Source organism: Falco rusticolus, chromosome 4 (assembly GCF_015220075.1).
Source record: "Falco rusticolus isolate bFalRus1 chromosome 4, bFalRus1.pri, whole genome shotgun sequence".
Lineage (NCBI taxonomy): Eukaryota > Metazoa > Chordata > Aves > Falconiformes > Falconidae > Falco > Falco rusticolus.
The window spans coordinates 22,159,996-22,182,812 of NC_051190.1; the positions used below are offsets into that span (position 1 = coordinate 22,159,996).

Consider the following 22,817-nt stretch of genomic DNA (forward strand, 5'->3'; position numbering starts at 1 on the left):
TCTGATACTAAGCTGTAAGAAAAGAGGCTTGGATACTGGATCCAAATGTCATGATGTACACAAAGAGTTCATCCTCTCCTCAGCCCTGCCATGTGCATGATGTCTGTAGTCAGAAGATTGTAAAATCTCTGTGCATATACATGTAAGAAATTTCTGATGACAGTAGGCCAAAAAATGGCTACTGCCAAAAGGCTGTGGCTTTTTTTTTTTAAAAAAAATAAATATTCAGGATTGTTTAGCAGCAGGTTAGCGTGAAACTTTTACAAACATTCTTTTGCGCCTTGGCCCAGCCTATCTGATATTTCAGAAATTCGGAGATCTGCCAAGAAGTTCTGAAGAAAAAAGCTTTGCTTGCATCCCAGATAATGTCCTGTCTGCATCCCACTCTGAGACAAGATGCGTAGACACAAAGGTGGATATGTATCTGAGTAGGCTGATGGTGCTTAATCTAAAGGATTAATTGAAAATTTATGATTAAAACAACTGCAGTCCTTGGCCCCTCCTCCATCTGTAAAGGTTATACAGATGTGGTTGCTAATGCTTTCTATGAGATAAGGTGGTACAGTATTTTGAATCTTTGCTTCAGAAGAATGACTCATGCTTGCATTCTAGAAAATTACTCTTGGGTGGCCAACATGTACAAGTTAACCTGGGAAGTGGAGCCTTCATCTGCAAAGGAGTCCAGCCCATTGGGTGTTTTTAGATCAGCAGGGCTCAAAGTAGGTCCCCTGGCCACCAGTGGTTCTCCACACGTGCTAGTCGTGTGCTGGTAGTGGCTCCTCCTCTTCGACTGCTCATCACAGGCACTTAGGTTTTAGTCTGCAGACCTGGGTGCCTGCTGAGGTGTCTAGGAGGGAAAAGCAGCGAGCTCACCCTTGCAAGGGTTGCTGCATCTGCCTCTGGAAGACAAGAGAAGACTTTCAAGCCTTCAATAGGAGAGAGTTGCTAGTGGAAGAAGAGCATTAACTTTATTGCCAGCGGGGACCCAAGGCTGCTAGGAGACACCCAGCAAAGCCCAGCCGTGGAAGACGACAGCAGTGCCACCATGGAGGCTACAGAACCTCCGCCAAGGTGCAGTACTGGCGAAGGGAGAAGTGGGACGTGTAGGGAAGGGTGAAAGCGCTGGGCAGGTGGGGTCAGAAGGAGATGAGCAGGTGCAGGCGGCTGGAGGTTAGTGAGGCAGACAGACAAGGAAAATACTTTGGTTAATTTAGGGAGTATTGCATTTGCTAAAGAGCATCTATTTTGTGAGGAGGGAAGTATGGAGGCTTAATGTGAGGATGGGGGCTGTAAGAGACAGCCTGTTCTGTGCTGAAGCCTTGGTAGATATATGACCATGCTCAATGAAATCGGGACTGTTCTGTGCCCTCTTCTTCCCTGGCCATTTTTCTTCCTTGGCTGAACTCCAGTTGGTGTTATAAACTAAGCTTGCTCTTTTTCCCCATGACATTGGTTGCCCTGGTTCTTTTGGCCTGTTCCAACTCTCTCCTTCTGATAGAAATATGCTGGAAAACATTGTGTGCTTGTAGGGGCCTTGTCCAGAGGCTGACGTCTAAGCTGCCTTCTCCCATCAGGGTTAGAGCCAGTAAGTATCAACTTCAGTAAGTGCTTCTTAATTTTAATGGAATTAAAAAGATGCTGTCAGGTCATACTTGATTTGAATCAAAAAATGATTTTTTTTTTCCCCCAACAGTGTATCTCTAATAGATTTTCTTTTTTCAGCTTTCTGCAGATGCCTGTCAGTAGGATCTGTCAGTTGTGTTTCTTACAGCAGTCTGATGGCTGCTGCATAAGATAGCGCTGTCAAAGTGTAACTTCTGCCTAGCGCATTGTTATGAGTGTGTTACTTTCAACCTGAATTTTCTGTAACTAGCTTGTCTGGTGCCACTGGGCAACTAAAAAAAATGCAGGTGCCCTTTCTGAGGAGAAAAGGACATTGTGCATGTTTGCTTTCCTTTATTGAAGATTTATTGAGGTTCAAGTTAACAAATTGAGTTACTTTATCTTTTTCTCCCTTTTTCTTAAACTGTTTTGTTGCACGTATTAAATAGTAGATTTTTTTAGTATCTTTGCCATTGATACAGTAAAAAGAGCCACTATTACAAATGTATTTATCTGTGGGGTGGCAGATACTATGAATAGAACGTAATTAACTCTGGCATCATTTTACTGTATGAACTTACATGCCTCTTCCAACTTCCTTCAAGTAAAGGGGGAAACATATGCTTGATTAGATGTGCAATGAGATTGATTTTCCTCCTGGGAGAAGAGGGGTGGTGTAGGCTGGTGGATGGGGATTCAGGAGACCTGGATTTGAATCTGGGCTCTGAGTCTGACCTGCTGTGTGTCCTTGAGAAAGTCATAGCTCTGTGCTGCTCCCTCCTTCCTCTCTTCCATGCTCTTCATCTTGCCTGTTCAGACTGCAAACTATAGAAGAATCTGCTGCATTACAAGCATTAGGAGGAAAAATACTTTCTCAGAGAAAGTGCATTTCTCCTCTTGAATCTAACGGTTCATCAAACGACAATTTGTTTGCAGATAGCGGGCTCCTGAACATGAAAGGCTGAAGTTAAATGGAAAACAAGATTGTGGTAGATAAACGTACCATGCTGATACTTGTTTTTAATGTGTAATCTCTAAAATTTAACTACATGTGCATAAAATTAACAGTGCTGAACCCTCTCAAAACCTAACATGATTTCTGAGCAGCCTCCCACTGCAAGCGTGTGAGGGCGAGGATCCTGACGTTCGAGATGGTGGTGGCTGTGGGTCTGCTGTGGTGGTGTCATTTCCGCGTGCTATGAACAGTGCTGGTGGTCGAGAAACTGCAGGATTTTACTCTGCTCTTGGCTGGGTCCTCAGCTGAGGAGTGAATGAACTTCCTTGAGATGGCCCGCTCGGTGTGTGGCACTTATCCCAGCTGCCTGTGCTACCCAAAATCCGTTTTATTTCTCTTTCCCTGGTGTATGCAAAGAGCTCCTTTTAGATTTGCTAAGTCAGAAGCTTTGCAAATGACAGTGCTTTGTCCTGCCGCCCCAGAAGAGTGATTATTCACTAGATGATCTTTTAAATAGAGCACTTCTGCCTTGCTTTGGCTGTGTTAATGGGATTCTTAGGAATCTTTCTCACAGCCCTCAGGAGGAAACCTCCCTTTTTATTGAGCTAAGAATGGGAAACATCAGGTTTTGGTTTAAGTTCTTAAAAAGTTAGCTGCACCTGTAAAAATAGATACAGAATGCTGGGTTATCCAAAGCAACACGGAAATCTTTAGAGAAGTGTTAGGGGAAACATTGGATCAAACCTGTAGGGCCAAATTTTCAGCCAAGTGATCCTGTTGTAAAGTTTGGATTTACCAAATTATTTAAGTACTGGACTTACATCTAGGGAGTCAGTCTTTGGGTGCATTTGAAAAAATGTTAGCTTATTGGGCCTAATTTACAAATATTAAGGACTCTCTTCCATTTGATTCAAACACGCTGCTTTACCTGGGCTTGTGGATTCTCAGTTGTTCAAGTCTTGATGTGATGTTGCCAATAGCTGTTAATTTATGGATGCTTCTTCACGTGCATGCCAATAGTCTATGCCATTAAGCAGTCCTTTATGTCTGCTTTTTTGTTGTGTCTCTACTCTTAAACTCTGGTCTTTTTTCTGTTAAGAGCTGAAGCGAAATTAAACTTTTGCTGTGGAGTTTCCTGTCTGCAGGAATGAAGTTGAAGCAGTTAAGTATGGTTTGAGATTCTGTTCCTACCTCAACAACCTAAATAGCGAAAAAGACTATCAAAAGTGCTGCTCCAGTTTCTGTAATGGTACATATAAAATTGCCAATCTCTATTTAATTGAGCACTAAACCACAGTGAAAATAAGATAGTAGAGAACTGAGTACATCATGGGACTGCAAGGCACAGCAAGGAGCTTTTTTGCTCAAAACAAACATCATTAGAACCATCTTAAAAAGATTAACTAATTTGTATGCCAGTTGCTGGAAATCAAACAGTCGGCAATAAGACATATTTGGTCTCGTTTAATTTACAAATAGGATTTGCAGTCATAGGTTAAAGAATTAAAATCCCACACAAAGCAGACATGTGAGACATGGTATCAGCAAAATAGCTTCAAATTCTGTGAAAGGCCTTTCAGCATTAAATTACTCGAGATGAGGAATAGCATACTGCTGAAATCTTGTTAAAAACAGTCCCTGTAAGGAGGGACTTCAAAAGGGGCCTTGACTCTGCTATTCAAGGAAAGCAAACTTTCAGTGTTGCTCTGAAGCTTGTATTTTCTAACTTGACATCAAGATTTAGATGAGTGATGGGAGAAATTAGCATGAAATGTTTACAAAGCAGTTGCATTTCCTATTCTGAGATCTGCAGAAAGCAGCTGTCTCATTAAGGTATTTGATATTTAACAGTCAGTTTGATTTCGAAGTGTTTTCACTGTTAATTCTGCTTTAACTGCCATTATGAAGTGTGTTTTCATGAGAAAATGGATTGAAGTGCCTCAGACTTGAATTTCAGTGGCTATATCAGACTTACACTGGCTTACTCGAGGCCATCAGGCTAAGCATATGACCTACTTATGCCCTAAAATATGACCAAGTCCCAAAACCAACTGGAAAGAGTTAGGAGGGAGGGTCTGCAGAATGTCACCTTTGGTTCAGAGCGGAGCGGTAGTGCTGGTGGTAAAGGGCTTTGTATAAACCCTGTCAAAGTGCTTAGTCTGCATTTCAGAATTGGTTCTTTTCATTGGCGTTTGCTGTATGAAATGCAGCTTGTTTTGAGGATATGCACAAGATAATCTAGAAGTAAGAAAATGAAAAATGAAGCCCATAATTACGGCACTTCTGTTCAGTCAGAAGACCAAACTGGTGGTCTTGTGATACAGATTTGTGTTCACCAAGGAGTATGGAGTAGTAGGGGAAAGGCAAGTCCTAAAACTCTTGAGTTTTCCTGGATTTAGCTAATGCATTTTCAGATCCAGTCCCATAGAGCAAAGCTATAGACTGGCAAAATGACTTGGAAAGCAGTACCTTGCAATTTACATGAAATTCAGCAGGTGTTTGTGTTTATTTTTTTAGGGGTTGTTTCTTAAACAGAGACTTTATTTTATTTTTCTGTGCAGATACAATGTATCTAAAACATAAATAAACACATACTAACTTTCATGTAGATAATATACATGAGGAAGTAATCACAAACATAATTAAATTCAGGCTGTCAAGGCTTAAAAAAATATGGTAGAATGTGCTAATCCTTCAGGTATTTTTTGATGTCTATGGGTAGATACAGTCTGCTTCTCAACATACAGTCCACTATTAGTTCATGTTTCACTTCTCATCTTAAAAATTAAGTCTGTCTTTCTCTGTCAAAATTGGGATCTTCAGCTTAGTGGGAAAAGAACATTATTTTAAAAGCTTGGTTTGCTGCTGTCGACGTTGCTGCCACCTGCATTAAGCCTCGTAATACTTGTTTGGAGAAACCTGACGCTTGCTAGATTTGTGTGCTAGTATTGTCATGCTGCTATCATTTCCCTATCAGACTACTTTAGTTTCAATTTGTCAAGTAAGTTTACCTAGAAGGAGTCTTGTTTTCCCCTAGTGTTGAAGTGGAAGAGGGTGACAAGGCTCCACGGCCAGGAGACTGCCAGGTTATGGCTGGAACATGGTGGGTTTCTTGGAGGACTCCTGTCTCTTGCAAGACATTGAACCTGGGAGTGTGCGTAGCAATAACTGCAAATGTTCTCTCGGGGCTGTCCCCTCCTCTAGTATTAATTGATGGCTCTTGGCACTGGCATATCTAAAATAAATAAATTGTGGAGTAATGGTTGTATTTCTCTACTGAGCACAATTGCTTTTTAAGCAGCGTGATTGTGCTTATAGCTGTAAGAGCTGGGTACTGAGAGTGGGTGTGAAGATCCTCCTGCCCTGCGCTTCCAGGGGGCTTCTGGTGGGCATCTCATGTCTTTGGCCAACGCCATACGGGAAGGGGAGCAGCCCCTTCCTGGCCAAGGGGGTGTGCGTGGGTGCTTTGACTGATATGTTCCGGAGGGGACCTGTTTTCTTCAGTCCCTGTGGTCCACCTCTGCTGTGAACTTGGGATAAATGTGCCAAGGTTGACAGATTTTTCGTGCCTCAACTTCTGGGTTCTCCAGCTGAAGACTCCCATAGAGGTCTGATTTCGGGGGGATTACCTGGAAACTTGGCTTTTGAAAGCCTTCCGCTTCTACCTTTTTGTCTCAGATACCCCAGTTGTCTGTCTCATCAAAGGTGGAAAATACTTGGCTTGTGGTAGCTGATCATTTAGTGTTTAATGCCAATAATTGATCAATTAGTGAAGTAATTTTGTTAGGTGTCATGAGTGCCTTGTGAGGAGGCTATGAACGCAGCTTTGAAACAAGCTAAATGAGTTTAGAAATGATTCTCTTGTAAATCTTGCCTGTTAAGGAGGCCTGGTGGGTCGTTTAGTCCCTCGCTCCATCTGCCAGTTCAGCATGTTCCTGAGCAGCGGCCAACCTCAGAAACAGCATGTTTGAAGATAAATGTCAAGTGGACTGACTTTGGGTATTCAGTTATTAAAGAACATAAGAGGAGTAGACAGTGTTTGTCATACCCCTTTTGATTGTGGGTAAGCCTTAGGATAAATAGGTGTTTTACCAAGAGGCTCACCCTACTGGGAATTGGCAGCGTGCTTCACCAGGGTGGTGGAGGCACGCTCCGTCCGAGCATCTCCTGTTGCGTTGGAGATAACACCACACTGATAGTGGTAAAACAGCATTCAGAAGGAATACAAGAAAAAAGCGAATGAAGGCTTGCATGCTAAATACAGTGTGCTTAAGAAGAGCCTTTAAAAATAAGGTTATTGTAGCTAGATCAACCCTTTGGAAGTCTTGCCTCCAGCAAAGCTGAGGACCAGCAGGGAGCATGAGGCTGGGAACGGGAGGCTGGGGTTCAGGGGTGCCGCAGGCAGTTTGCACCCTGAGGAGCCCGGAGGCAGAACCTGACTGTACCGATGGCTTTGCAAGCCTGCCCAGAAAAATTTATAAAGGATCTGGTGAACAGACTGGCAATGAAATTCAATCATGCTGTGACCCTGAACTACCTCCAGAGTTAAAACTACCTTTCTGTTAATCCATAACCGTATAATGATTATAGGTAAGGTTGCTAAACATTTTATTAGTGGGAATGTTAATACATGGCAAAAGGACTTATTTTAGAAGTTTATACTACCACGATATGTTGGGGTTTCAATATCATGGTGTGTGACATGGTATGTCTGCATCTTTGTCAGTAAAGAAAACACAAGAAAATGGAAGTTATATTCTGGAAAGTAATGCGGAAGTTTGATTGTCCCTCCTTGGGCCTGGTTTTTCCTCAGTGTTCTAAGGTAATTCTTTTTTTTTTTTTTTTTTGCCAAGAAAAAATTCTTCTCTAATGGAAGTCAATAACTTTGACCTTCACATTCCCTTGAGAACAGCTGTGGTGAACATCTGCCTCTTCCAGAGGAAAAATGACACAGTCCAGTAGAGTAATGGCCCTCATAACCTGAATGGGATACCTCAAATGCCACTGTAAAAAGGGGCCGTTTGGAAGTCTCCACGTTTCTTGACTTTGCTTTGGGCTGTATTAATTTAGGGCTGAGCTTAATTGTAAGGTTTTTGGCCTGAAGTTCATAGTCAACATCCAAGCCAGGGAATGAGGAAAACTGCATTTCTAGTGTTGCTAATTCTGTCACTCGGCATATTTCTGTACGTTTTGTGGCATAAAATAGGTAGTGATGTTATTCTGTCCACTTATCAAGAGAGAATGGGAATGGACTGTGTAAGATACAGTGCAGAAGGACTTGGTGTTGAGCGAGCAGCCTGAAGCCAAATGGTTTGCTTCTGTATGCACAAGGATTTGATTTTGGAGGAGCTGAGACTTCACCCAGTATAAAAGCATGGCCTGTTACCTTTGGGTTTTCATGAGTTTGTTTTTAATTGTGCAAATGACCCAGGGATTTACAGGCATGTGAATGTCTCCAATGTGCTTTGACTTAATAATGAAGAAAGTTTTTTCTGTTACCACCACCACCACTGCTTTGGGGCTGAGGCAGTGAGGAGGGAGGGACAGCTGTTTGCAGCTTTTCGGAAAAAAGCGCAGCTTCAGCTTTTTGTTTGCACTTTGACATCTGCAGTGCATTATCATCACCAGCTTTTAAATCTCCATGAATCTGTCCTTGTTGAGCTCCAGCCTTGCTTAATAAACTTGATCCTTACACTTTTGGTAAACAAGATAATGTTCAGTGAAAGGGAATATTTATCCCCTGTACAGTATCACGGTTGTGCTCTATAATAAGCATAATTTCCTGCTGCTTAGTTCTGGTGGTGGACAATTTAAAACTTATTTGGGTGTGATGTTGGAGAAGGTGAAAGCATTTTCAGTTATTTCCCGTGAAATCTGGGAGTCTGGTCCCGGGCAGTGTTCGCTAGCAGGACTGCCTTGCTGCAGGCCACCAGCTGGTGAGAAGGAGCAGCTTGGAAGAGCTGCGTTGCTGCCTGCTGTTTCAAACCTCAAGCACAGAAAACTCTTTCAGCGTTTTGAACTCGGTGATGAAAAAGCATGGCTTAGGAGGATCTCCAAGAAACCAGTAAATGGTCTTGGAAAAGATGTCTTTGAAAAACCTATTGAGTTGGCCTTCTTTTTATCAAGGCTCATGTTGCTTGTCTCTTTGTTGCTGTGACAGATAGAAACTTGCTTTTCTGGATTTATTTAAATGACTGATAGGTCCTGTATGATTCCATCCAGGATTTGGGGCTCTAAAGAAAATAAGGATAGTTCTTAATACTGTGGAAGTTGACAACACTTAAGTGGCTGTCTCCTCAGAGTTACATTTAGGCAATCTGTTTTAAAAACAGGATTGAAATATTGCTGATATCACATGGATTTGGCTTCCTGATACATACGTAGCTTAAAGTACTTGCCTCTGGAAAACCTTAATCTTTGTTTTTACATGCAAAATCTGTTGTCAGGCATATTCATTGGGTCTTCACCTAATGCTGTCCGTGGGACTGCAGCTGTAAGTGGGTGGCTATTTTAGTGTTGGTCATGTCAATATTTTGACATAACCAAAAAATATTGAGAAGAATCATGTCAATATTTTACATGACAATTCCCAGGAGCATCATTCCAGCGCAACAGAGAACCTTTGAAATATGCTGAAACCTACCTTTGATTTTGATAAAGAAGCTGGCAAAAAAAAAGTGTTGTGATTTAGGTGGTACAAATAATATGTCTCAAGCTGAGGCTGCCCACTCTTCTTCCTCCATTCCCTCTCACAGGTGGGATGAAATGGCTCTGTACACCTGCACTGAAATGGCTGTGAGCATCTGCTGGGATGTATATGGCTACCCATAACACAGGCACACACCAAATGGGATGCCAGTAGCTGCTTGTTCTTCCTTAGTTTATTTTTCAAAGCAAGCATTTTGACATGCTGTATTTTCTTTGATACCTGACATTCCAGTGCAAGAACTTGTTCAGTTTTTCAAACAAATGAACAAACAAGCTAAGGTTCCTGTTGTTGTGACCTCCAGTAGCTTATACAGAGAAATTCTGCTTGACAAATAGTAACAGTGTGCTTTATTCTTCTAGGGGCAGTAAGCCAGAGATGACTGACAAGATGTCGAGCTTCCTTCATATTGGAGATATTTGTTCTCTCTATGCAGAGGGCTCAACAAATGGATTTATTAGCACTTTGGGGTAAGAACAGCTGTTCTCTTGTACTAAAAACATCCATAAGAAGGACTAGCAGAACTCAGCTAGCTATCCTGTTCCTGGCTCCCAGGAAATACTGAGTAAAGCAAGTTAGCTTTATGTACAAGTTTGACTGTAAATTTAAAAATGGCTTAAAGCTAATATGGCAAGCTAGATCTTGGGAGGATGGAGAGAGCATATCCATGGCTATGGTGTGGTTTTGATGCCCTTGGTGGGGAGGAAGAAGTTTGCCAAGTTAAGGTGTGGGTAGGGGGAATGAATGCAAGCAAATGATTTTCATGTTGTTGTCTGTCCCGTGTCCATCCGTGTGTCCCGTCCTGTCCTGCCCTGCCCCCCCCCCCACCCCCCCCAGACAGGAATGAATAGGCTTGAGTGCAATCTGCTGATTGGAAAAAAGGATGTAGAATAGGCAATGTAAGTAGCTTTAAAAAAAAAAAAAAAGCCCCAAGCCAAACCGTTTCTATACCACTAACTTACCACTGTGACTAGTTTTGTCTTACAGTATTTTGAGGTTTCTCATACAAACAAAATTGTTCTTCTCCAGTCAAAGGAGAACATGTTTTGAATCTTCAGCTTTGCCAATGGCCAGCACCCTGGAGCTGCAGTGGGAGCCGTGCCTTGCCAGCTCCTGCCCCTGGTGTGCTTCCCCACAGAGCTCCTTTGTGCTTTCTTCTGCAAAGACATCAGAGTAGGTGCTCTTGGAGAGTGCCTCTTAAGCAATAAGTGTGTGCTACTTCATTAAACAAAAAGTAGCCGTTCACACAGGAAAAGGAAGAGTTTGCAGAGAAAAGATGTGGAATTGCAATACAGATCTGAAGAGTGTCAGGGTATGTTTTATTCTGCTCAACTGCGGCTGAGGAGAAATCTCTGAACATCAGAAGCTGGCAGAGGAGCTGTGTACTGATTTGGAAGACCTTGCAAGAGGCTGGATGAGAAGCTCAAAGAGCACATCTGCCGCGTTGTTTCAAAGCAGTGAGAAATTAGAGGGAGGGAAATAGAGTGCATGACACATTGCTGTGGTACTTCAATACTGAATGATTAGCAAAGAAGCAACCAGGAAGCTTGATGATGTGGTGAGTGGGCACGCACACAACATGCTCTTTCTCATTTCCAGTAGCCGTAAGGGCCTCAGGGTGGGTACAGTGACAGCAAATTTTTTGATGCCTACTGTCCAGATGCCTCTGATAAATGGAGCTCCCAAGCAGGGTACAAAGACAGCATCCTGGTAAGTCTCTCGGCAGGAAACGATGGGCTGGAATCTCACCTGAGTGACTCCAAACTAACTTATAGGTTTAGTCCTCTAGCTATTAGGATTCTGGAAAATAAGGGGGCAGAGAAGGAAGCAGACACTGAAGATGCACCATGATCTATTATAGGAAAGAGAAGAAAATATGGGATGCTGCCAGAAGGGAAAGAAGGTATGATAAAAGCAAGGGATGTAGTAGTAAGTAGGGTTGATTGAATAGTATTTGGCGAATGTATTTGACAAATTTCCCAGGTACTCGTCAAATATGACATGTACACTCTGCAGTATTCGATCAGCTGTGTAACTGGCCAAATACTATCTGCTGAAAACTGGCAAAATGAATTAAGCAATACTATACATTTGGCTATTTTATTTCTTCCTAGTATTGAAGCAAGTTTGGCAGTAAATAATTCCAGAACAAGTAGAAAGTTATGTTATGTTTATTCCCATACAGTGCATGATGAACATTATGCAGTGGCTGTGGCTTTTGATGGCATTGCTGAGCAGATGTTTTTCACCATGGGTAGTCCTTTCAGACATCACAGGCCCTAAGCACGTCTTTTTCTAGGCTTGATGAGATGTTCTCATGGCAGGTCTAAAGCTCCCTTAGTGTTACAAGCATCCTCTTTGATTTGATTAGTACTGTTTTAAGGTAACTGCATTATATAATGGCCACACATCTTCTGAGCCTAATTTAAGCCAGAAATCCCAATTGCAATGTGAAACATGAAATGCATTATCATTCTTAATAAGCCTTTACAATCAAATTAGTTTTGTCCTATATTTAATTTAGTCTTTGTCCTGGAGAAAATTAAAGAAGCAAAGGAAAGATTCAGTGTAATTGTACTCTATACATTATATTCTATATGTGGAGTTTTGACAGTCTTATGTCATAACAATGTGTAATGACTTGTTCATGTGGTTAATGAAGGTTGAGAAACAGATACCACTATACATTCTAATGTCATTCTAAATCTTTTGAAGGGTGTTCCCATTTAATATTCCTATGACGTGACCGTTGCTTAATCAGGACTTTACTCTTGCTGTTTCCCAAACTCAGTGCTGTCATCATTATGATTACTGGTGTACAATATATGCTCTTTTGTGTTTTTCACCCTGTAAAATTTTTTTCTTAGTAGTTTGGGAAGTTCCTCTTTATTTGCAATTTAATCTCAGGATAAGAGGGATATATTGCACTGAGATTATCTCTGTGTGGGATGATCAGAGTAACACGTTTGACTTGATATTTTTTGGCCCTTTGTTCACTAGAAGCAGGTCTTTCAGTCACCTCAAATAATAAAGCTACCATTCTGGTTGGAGCACATGTATGTATCTATAATACTTAATAGGGAGAAAAATCCATGGGGAAAAAGCAATTTACTTTGAATGTTTGCATATGCAGATTTCAGATGCATAGAACTGTTGAGTCCACTTGGTCTCTCTGATCTCTTAATTTTTTATGCACTTCATTATTTTCCGTAATTGTTGTCTCAAGATGCTCCCTGCATGCAACCAGCCTCTGCAAGGAACAACTCTCATATTCTAGGTCTCAGTCTTTCTCAAGTTGATTCTGCATGAGAATGGACATCTCAAACCTTTAAGACTTTGGAGTTTGACTTTCTACTTTTCTGTAGAGAGCCTCTTTGACAGATTGGCGTTAAGGGGCCAAAATGAGTCATTTAGGATCAAATCAGAAACTTAAGTATTTGGTTACAGTTGCATTTTCACAATTTGGGAAGTGTGGTGAAAGTGCAGTTCCGTGTTGATCCAAAGTGTGCTAAGATCAGAGCAGTGGTGACAGGTGCATCTCAACTATTTTCTTTATTTTGTGGGATTTGAATGGACCCTGTGGGGTTTTTGTCGATGTGTATTCACAGGAAGCTCTGTCCTGGCATTCCCTATTGAAATCTCTTGGGTTCACTTGTCCATTTCACCTCCTTCCTGGTAGAACAGGAGGAGGTTAGTTCGATCCCTTGACTTACCTTATGTTTATGACAGGTGAGCAGGAGGGTATATTTATGCCTTCCTTTCTCCTGGGAGTCAATTTTTATTGTGGCAGTTATTATTTCTGCCTTTTCTTAATACTTCCGGGGTCATAGGGTCAGTGCCCAGTTTGCATAGTTGTCATATTTTCCTGTTCTCTACCCTTCATATAAACACATTTGCACCGTTATTTAAATCTGTCCAAGAGGCAATAATTGTTCTAAGGCTGTCTCTCACCTAACTAGAATATGGGCTGTTCTGTCTGCACCTCAAGGAGGGGACATAAAGATGATGCAGTATACAGGAGCAATTACTTATTTATTGTCCCACCTATCCAGGAGCATAGCTCTGGGCAACACTAAAAATTAGCTGCATGCTTCTTAGAAAGATTTGGCATAAGTTGGCATTTGGGGAATGTCTTCTGCTGAAGTGGCCACTCGGATTAAATACTGCAAATAAATGACTTTGGTTTTGCTAACAAGGATGTAAGTAATTGCAAGGGAATAGAACCTCACTTTACTTCTCCTTTCTTTGTAGCCTTGTGGATGATCGGTGTGTTGTACAGCCAGAAGCAGGTGATCTTAACAACCCACCCAAAAAATTCAGAGGTAAGTTTATTAGACAGCTCATTAGCCTTCTGGTTAGAAGTCGTCCTTTGTTTTGTGCAATTGTGTAACTATTTTGGACCTCCATGCTTTCTGTAGAATATTTTAATGTCCTCTTCTTCCGTGAAGGGCAGCTCGCGAGGAGAGAAGTAAATATGTGAGTGTGAATGTCTGTGTTAAGTGGGTTGCGGGACTTCAAAAGAATGCTTTGTGGGGGGTGTGGAAAGGGGGCTGCCAATTGAGGTTGGCTTTTCAATCTGATCTGTCCAAACTCACAGGGTCCCTGTAAGTTTCATTTCTTCTTCTCCATTGTATCATACATGCCATTTAGTTGCTCACTACCAAAGACACTACCTGTCTCAGAGGAAAATGAAAAGGAGCAAGTGTTTGTAATAGCTGTTGTTATTTGACTTCATTCGATGCTAACTACGCTTGACTTTGCTTTCATTGTGCCAGGAAAACTATGCTTGTTGATAAGCAATTAATGACCACTTTGCACAGTTTGGCTAGAGCTGATTTGTTTAAGAAACATCTCAAACAGGAAGAGAAGTGCTAACTGGAATTTTGTTTGGGAAAACCTTCTTAATTTTTTTTTTTCACCCCTTGGTTGCATCTTTTACTGAAAGGATAGCTCAGCAGCATATTCGAAAAATTTAGTCTACCTTTTATTGCTGTTCTTGGATGTAGCAGCAACTGTTTGTCTTGTTTCTTTGTTGGATGAGTCTTGTTTCCTTGGTTGTGCTTTGCCTTTATCAGGGGCTCAGAATTACCATAATTCTGTTCAGGTTTGGCCAGAACTGCAGGGGGTTCCCTTTCAAAATCGTATACCTTCTGTATTGCTAGTTTTCTTTGCTGGGTTTTTTGGGGGGGCAGTTTGTGTGGTTTTTTTTTCCATGACATGAAGATGTCTCATATAATGAAACTCACTTTTTAGGATATTGTTTAAGTCTGTGAGTTCTTGTTGGTTTTTCTCCCTTTTCACTGGAAAACTAAACAGCTAATGATTCAAATACTGAAGAGGCAACCTGGGGAAGTTTTTGTATTTGATGTTAAGCTCTCCAGAAAAAGAACAATGGTGTTACGTGAACTAGAGCCCTGACTCTAGGCATTTATTGATGCTGAAATTATAAAAAAATAATAAAGCCAGATTTGACTGAGACTGCGGATGTAGAAGGAGGGGGGCGGGGTGAGCACGAGAAAAGAATGAGAAAAAGGCAATTCTTGCTAGCACAGTTTAGGAACTGCAAGTACAGAGACACATTTGTCTGACATAAAACATTGTGGTTAGACATTGTAAATGTTCTCATATTACTTATAATTTATACATGGCAAACGAATGGTGTGAACCTGTTCCAACCTTTGTAGTTACTTCAATGAAGGTTTTATGGGGAAGTTGATGCTTGATGGTAAATGGCAACAAAAGTCAGAAAACTTTAGCAAGCATTTTATAAACATGCTTTATGAGTGTAGTCTAAGATAAAATGCTTTCCATGATAAATATGTTCAGAAGTAATGATGAAGTACCATCTTCAACATGTAGGGAAAATACCCCTTTTTTTTACAAAGCAAAGGTACCCAGAGGCTGGTCTGGGGTGTTGTGTGGGGGAAGTCTCTGGTAAGGTCAGGAACTACAGCCCTATCTCTGCAGTCTTGCTTGGTGTTTTTATGACACCTTGCAAAAATACTTCCCTTGCAAATGGAACGCAAAGTCTTCCCTAAGGTGCATTTATCCAAACAATGTAATTTATATCTGGGATATAAAGCAACCATGGGCATCTGGTGAGTGTAATTCAGTAATCCCAGTATTTAGATGTGTTATACTTGAGATTTAGTCTTCATTGCCGTCAGCAGTGTCACAGGTACAGCAGACCAGTAGCACAACATTACTTTTGTACAGTAGCAGCATGGGGCGGGAAATGGTGTGAAAATGTTCTAGTAGCCAGTTAACTTTATAGGTGGTGCCACGTTTGTTCAATGATTTTGTATAGTCCATACTAGTCGTGGCAGGTGGTAGGATCTCTGCAGGTTGAGGCCTGAGAAGTGTGATCTTAGCTTGAATTCAAATACATGTAGGACACTGGCACTGGTAACTGAGAAGTAACGTTTGAAAAACTCATTAGGGCAGGACCAAAATTAATCATACATAAGTGACTTACATTACAGCTTTACACAGTACTGGAAAAACGCCTCTGTGCTATAACCTCTTTTATAATCTGTGTGTGAACCGTCTTTCAAAAGAGCTATTCCTTAAGGTGTCCAGATGCAGGTCAGTCAAATCTGAAGTCACCTTCTGGGAGGAGCACAGAGTGTGACTTTGTGGCCAGTTTTGAGGATCTCACTTTGGGTAGTATTTTTAAGAAATGTAATTGTAAGCTTCTCTGAGCAGATCTGTCTTCTGTCGGCAGATGTAAAACAGTTGTAAATAAAATTTTCATGCCTAATCAAAGTGGTGAGAGATATCTAGAAGCAAAATTCACTGCTTAGATATGCATACGTGACTCCAAGAAAATGCAGTGTGAAAGTAAAGCATATATATCCAGTGGCAGAATTAATCGATCCTGCTTTTTTCTTAGCAATGGGTGTTTCAGGTTTTAAAAAGGCCTGTTGCCTAGGCTACACTTAATCAGTTGCATCTCGTGGCAGCAGCAAGGCCCTGGTCTAGAGGGTGGTGATTTTTCATTGCTCTCTCTGCTTTAGATCCTTGAAATAGAGCAGAACTGCAGTGCACGAAGTGATGGTGTGTATGCACCGTCCTTCCTGGAGAGAGCTCCTCTCATACGGAAGGCAGTTGACAGTAATACTTAGCTGTGAGTATATGCTGTCACTAAATGCTGATAACCTGCTTGTGGTGAGAAAATAGTCCCTGTCTGAGGAACATGTTCCTAAAAGCAAGCACTTTGTAGCTGAAACAGAGTTGGGTTTTGGTGCTACTATGTCCTTCTAAAAATGTTGGCTTCAAGTTGTTCTAAGGAAAATTCAGTGAGGGGAGCTTGATGTACGTTTGGATGAACTGGGCTGAGCAGGATGATTTGCAGCAGTGCAACTGTAGTTGGAGATGGGAGCGATAGAGCCTTTCAGTCTGCTTGGAGGAAAACGTACAGAGGTATCCTGAGGACACGAGGGCTTGCTTTGTTGACAAAAGTTGTGGAAAAAGTAGGCTGACAGATTAATCCGGTGGTGGTGGAGCCCTGAAAGGGTTGAAATGCAAGAGGAAGCTGAGAGTAAGATGGGATAGTGTTCAGGTAAGATTTGCAGTGTGGCATGAAATTATGAAAGAGACATTAAGAAAAAAAACCACACACACACACAAAAATAAAATCAGAAGGTATATTAGATGGAAAAAACCTGAAGTGCCAGAGTTGGAAAAAACTCTTAAGGAAGGTATTTGTCGAGCACCCTCATAGTTACTATGAGTGGTTTTATTTCACATGTTAAATGCTCTGGTGCCTCTAGGTCCTTAAAATAATGGTTTGATTGCTTAAAGATAGGAAGGTTGGGTTGGGGTTTTTTCCCCCTTTTCCCATCCCAATCAGAAGTGGATAGCACCGGAAGTTCGTAATCTGAAGTTGGATGGTAATTACTGTCTGTGAGATCTCAGTGTATTTTATTTAATTGTATTTTGTTCTGGCTTTCTGAATCCACTTTACATGTGGTGGTTTTGGGGTAGGTGGGTGGGTTGTTGTTTTGGGGTTTTTTTTGTCAAGTACAATGTTTCTCTGGCCCTTCACCTTTTCAGCTCCAACTAATCCAAAAGTCCTCGAAAATTGCCTTGCAAAACATAAATACTTAAAGAGTACATTCATTAGAGTGTTTCTTTTTAAAAATGTTAAATGCAAGGATTCTTGCGAAAGAGTATTTTGCTTAACTGGTCTGAATATACTGTGTACAGATGAGATTCCTGGAAAAAATCCTAGTTGTATGAGTCTCCAAAAAAAGAAAGAGTGTGACAGTTCCTTGGTTATCTGCACTGCTTTGAACAAAAAAAGACATTTTCTGTTTGTGGTTTGGGGTTTTTTTTGTTTTTTTTTTAAGCAGGAATCACTGCTCTAATTGCCGTCTTTGTGCATCTGAATAGTGGCTATAAATGAACATCCTTTTAATATGCATGGTTTTATGTGGAAAGTATGAACTACAGCTGACCCTCTAGCTAGGCTAAAAGCACCAGTGCTTCATTCGTACTTAAACGCACAGGGACGGATAGCTGTTCTGCAAATTAAAGTCAGACCTAGCAATAGTGGCAAAGCTGAAGCAGAGCCCAAGGCTGGTAATTTTGCGCTTTAGCTGCTGCTTCTGTGCTCTGTTAGTTGGTATATGCCTTTGCAGAGGTTTTATTTGGGTTCATTTAGTATTGAAACATAGGGCTGAGCTAAGCCAAATGTGTTTGCTTAATGCAAGACACTGCTACTACACCAAAACAGTCTGACAGCCTTCTCAGGAAATTCCTTACAGCTCTTTATTTGGGATGCAGATCTGGCTGCCAGGGATCCAGAAGCTTTGCAATAGCTGCATGAAGCACAGGGCGAGAGGGCACTTACTGGGTTAATTTGTCCAGCAGCTACCGCCTTCCAGAACATTGTTTTAGTAGTTGCTGGGCAACACTCTTTTTTTGGCAAGATGTTCAAAGAATGAACCCATATCTTAGACTTAAAATACCCTCATGGTGAAGCAGAAGATGAGTAGTTCAAATTCTGTTTGTTCTTTTGATCCCAATCCATACTGTATGCTCTGTCTGAATATTGCCTTTGCAAAGCATCTGATCTGGCTCCTCCAGTGGTGGTAGGGGCTGGCACTGAGGGGCTCAGCCTCTGAACTACAGGTTCATCTTCAGTAGAAGAAATTACCTGGGCACTACAACAAAGCTCTAATATAAAAATATACATGTATGAAAAAATATATATATCTTCACACCCCAGTTCTTTTGATGGATTTGTCTTAAATTTGCACTGTGCTTGGCATTGATGAAAGTCAGCATGCTTCTCCATTACAGAAATGTTTTGAGTTGTGTTTTGTTTCTCGTAGCTTTGCTGTTGATGATCTGAAGCCTATACACTACTGCTCTGTTTAATATGAAGAAAACATATGTAATACTGATAGAGGCTATGGAGTTATGTTGCATGCATATGGGATTATTTAGCCTTATTTAGCTAATGCAAGCTTGTTTATAGTTTGGCTTTAGAACTGAGATAAAGGGAATTTTCAGTTGAAGGGTCACATACATAGTTTTCCCAAACACTTCAGCATATTAAAAAACAGACTAAACCAAATACCTAGATACCTCTGCCTGTTAGTTTTTGAAATCTATTAGCAGCATATAAGAGTGCACTTTCTAGGTAGTAAAGCCTTTAGGTTTCAAGTGTTCAGCTTCAGGTAAGCGTGTAACCTCAAATTCTGCTGCTCTCCGTATGCTCTCCGTGCATACTTCTTCAAATCTACCCTGGTGGAAGCAATTATGTTGGCTTAGATTGCCTGTTAAACTGTCAGGTGAAATAGTCCGAGTTGTATGACTTTCTGCTACGTTAGATGGCTTCGAGTGGGTATTTTGCAGAGGGTTGAGGGCATATTCCTGGAATGATGGTGAGAAGGAGGGGTGATAGACCTGGGCTGCATGGCCAAGTTTAGGCTCCATTGTCTCTTTGAACATGGGGTTTCTAGTGCTGCTGAAGTGTTCGGGTATATTAATTATTAATGTGCCTAGATTTCCTTAAGGAATATTTAAACTAATGTCTAAATATGGCTTCTTTCACCCTGATAACTATGTATTTGTGGATAAAATAGCAGGATTCATTTTTCATGCAGGAGGCAGAACTTTTGAGAGTATCTGAGTGCTAAGTTGAAAGCTTAGCACAGTGGTCTTGAAGAGAAATACATTGCTTGCACTAGAAAAGTGACTCCTTTTCAGGTTTTGAGATGTTGAAGACAGATTAACATGCACATACTGAATACCTAAAGTAGGAATCGGGGCAACAATAGTAAATACCTACTCAGCTAACTTCTCTGGTTCATGGCCAAAAACCATAAAAGGAAAAAATTAGACTGCTTAGCCCCTTTTCAAAAAGAGTACTATATGATGATTTAGTGTAAAATCAAAAATTTCTGGGTTGGTATGATGGAAGAGAAAAATTATAAAATCCAGTCTAATGCTTATATTTTTTTAATTAAAATAGAAGCATTGCTTGTTTTGAGTGGGAAAAATCTTTCAATCTTGCTGAATTAGTATATAGTTAAAAAAAATCTAAAATACATTTTCACTGCCTTGATGAGGAATCCTTTAGGTATGAATCTCAGTATTTATAGAACTGTACTAGAAAACTGCCAACTCCTAGTACGCATTTGAATTTGATGCCCTTTATATGATGAAGAAATACTGAGCACTGTTGCTAAAATGTAAATCTTTAGCCCACTGCATCCTACATACAAGCAGATGTTAGAGACAATTGTCACTGTGGCAGCATTTAGGTATTTCAGAAAACCTGAAAAGTGACAAGTGTTGCATTTTTGTACAGACAAATGTGCTTTGTATCTGCTAAAGCTTGGAAAACCCTGTGAGAGAGGGAGTAGTCTTAAAGGTCTTTTCCAACCTAAATGATTCTGTGATTCCAACCAGGAGCTGATGTACCGCTGAGGTGAGCCCACCGACGCGGGTCAGGCGGTAGGCAATGCGTGCTACCTTCCCCGCTAGCCCCTGGGGCTTCAGAGTAGCATTGTGAACACCTCATCTCCAGATGTTTTTAAACACAGGTTTTGTGGTAGTGCCAGGCTCATCAGTGATAATTACTGACATGGCTTGCTGTATTAGCAAGCAGAGGTGGTAGTGGAGCTTTCCCGTTAGGAGCGCAGCTAGGGAATAGGTTACACTCTAACTTGTGTAGCTGCTGTGTCCTGTAATGTATTTAAAGAAGCGAAAGTAGCTTGCATTGCTTTGAACTCCAATAGTGATTGGGTGCAGGAATCCAAGGGAAGTGCGTTTTTTGGTCACGGAGAGCAAATTGGAAAGCTGTTTTTATTTAGTTTGCTGTATATACTGCAGTGTGGTTCCTTACTGGCCTGTTAAATAAGACAAGTTATAGTCCAGTTGGTAGCTACGTCTGTGGAAGCACCAGGACATCCTAAAGACATCCCAACTCCTTGGTGCCAATGTGCCTTGCTGAAGTAGTGAATCAGTGACTAAGTAATTAGTGGTTTAATTGAGGTGGTTTAGCGTGGTTTTTTTCCCGTGTCCTAGAGATAGGGTACCAAGACCATAACGGGAAATGTCTGTATGGCACAGATTACAAGAGGGTCTGTTTAACTTGGTGTGAAGTTGTGGATGCTGAGGAGGAGGAGCTGGGTCTGTTTGGAATACAAGGCTCAGGCTGTGAAGATTGGCTGGGTTGCGTTTTGCCTGCTGGGTCTGTACTGAGAGTACTGCGGTCAAACAGCTGTCTGCCAACTTCTGGTTTTAAAGTGCTTTCATCTTAGGTGTTTTGCATCTAGATGAAGGCAGAGCTAAGCTCCTTTGAAAAGGAGAGTGGCTATTAATATGCATAACTGGAACGCTCTATGAAAAGCACAATCTGTTGGTTAAGGTACTGCAGAGGAATGAGGGGGGGATTTAATTGAACTCCTAGTGTGAAGTTTTATGATCTGTGCACTTGGTTTGCCCATCTGAAAAATGTGGTTAGCAGTTCTGTACTGATGAGACGTTCTGTGCTGGATGACAGGGGAATTGCACTGGTGCAGTGACAGTGTCCTAAAAATGAAAAAATAAGCAAAGGGCTGGTTTGAATGTTCATTCCTTCTGACTAGCTCTCGCAGGTCTGAGCTTTTTTGCTGTGGAAGGTTCAGGGTATTTCAGGTAGGATCGCCAAATCGAGGGATTGCCAAAAAGCAGTGCTTAGCTATTAAGTAGAACAGTACTGTTAATAAACCTAGCCCCAACCTTGTAGACAAAAGAATACTGTGGCTTTGTTGCCATAGTTTCAGTGCAAAATCTGACCTTAGCTACAATAACATTCGGTTAGAAAGAACTAGCTAATCAGTTTTCTAAAATTAGTGTGTTCCCTAGTACATAAGCCAGTATGAACAGGATATTTAATGAAATATTATACTTAGTCACAAGAGCCCAAGGGAGTGAAATGCCTTGATGAATTGTGGGGGTGGGGCGACATTGGTGCATATCTTTTAATATAGCAAAGTTATTAAAATTTGTGGCTTGCTTAATATTTAGGGTAGCTGAACTGTTGTGTTCTGTGCACTCAATCTACTTTGCTCTGTTCCTTTTAAAAGCTCTGAGTCTGTTCTGTGAGCTAGGAAGACTGAGATTCTAGTGAGTCTCATCAATACTAAGTACTTGCAGAGGACCTTCAAATAAACTTCAGAGCTAGTGTGTGCTTTTTGTTAGCACAGCCTGAGTGCTTTGCAGATGAAGGAATCTTAGTTGTATAGAAGGATGCAAATACTGAAGCAGATGGGTAAGTCATGAAGTTTGTTGGGAAGAACAACCTGTGTGTGAGGGAAGCAGTCTCACAGGTATTAGGTACTTAAGCTTTTTACCAGTAGTCTAAAGTATTGAGAAACTGAAGGGCGAGATTCAGAGAGACTGGTTGGTAAGGCCTGCTGTGTAAAATACTGCTGTCAGTCCAGAACATCTATCTGACTTGCAAGTGCATTTGTTATGCCTGAGGCTCGCTGACCTAGCTGTGGGTGAGGTTTTACCAACTGTGGTAACGCAGAGTCAAAGATTATTTCTTGGCAATATGGGGACTGTGATAAATTACCACTTTTTTATGTGCAGGTTGGTTATTTGGGTATTAATATAAGAAAAATGTGTAATATGCAAATGTGGGGCAGGAGGCCAGGTGAGCTGTCTGTTATTCATTGCTGTTTGAAATTTTAAGTTCTCATTCAGCCCGCTCAGTGTTTCTGCCTGGCTGAACTGTATTGCCCACGTAGCTTTCTGGAGTCGCCAATGTGCTACATTTTTCTTGCTGTAGGTCTTGGGTGGTAGTTTGCAGCTCAGGAAGTTGGACTGCTGTTTCTGCAAGTCTGACATAGAGGACTGTGCTAATGAAACAGCTTTGCCTGTGTCTTGTTAGCAGTGCAGAGATGAGAGCCTCTGTCATCCAGGTCTCCATCCCAGCTTGCCTGCTGTATAACGCAGTGATGAGCACTGTTCCCTTACTGCTTGGTGCTCGAGAGAGACCAGATACCTGGGAGGATTATTCAGATGAGGAATATCGAAAGCATCTGAATGATG

General features: G+C 41.3%; 1 protein-coding gene across 17 annotated transcripts in view; it reads left to right on the top strand.

The window, feature by feature from the left end:
• Positions 1 to 22,817, top strand: part of ITPR1 (inositol 1,4,5-trisphosphate receptor type 1) — a 183,542-nt gene that overhangs the window by 10,374 nt on the left and 150,351 nt on the right. For 10 of the 17 annotated variants that reach the window (XM_037386283.1, XM_037386287.1, XM_037386292.1 and 7 more), the window contains 3 exons: positions 9,626 to 9,733; positions 10,863 to 10,973; positions 13,515 to 13,585. In XM_037386283.1, the coding sequence (XP_037242180.1) occupies positions 9,642 to 9,733; positions 10,863 to 10,973; positions 13,515 to 13,585 (274 nt within the window). In that variant the 5' untranslated portion in view covers positions 9,626 to 9,641. The remainder of the gene's footprint in view (positions 1 to 9,625; positions 9,734 to 10,862; positions 10,974 to 13,514; positions 13,586 to 22,817) is intronic. The other 7 variants (XM_037386291.1, XM_037386297.1, XM_037386298.1 and 4 more) reach the window with 1 other exon arrangement.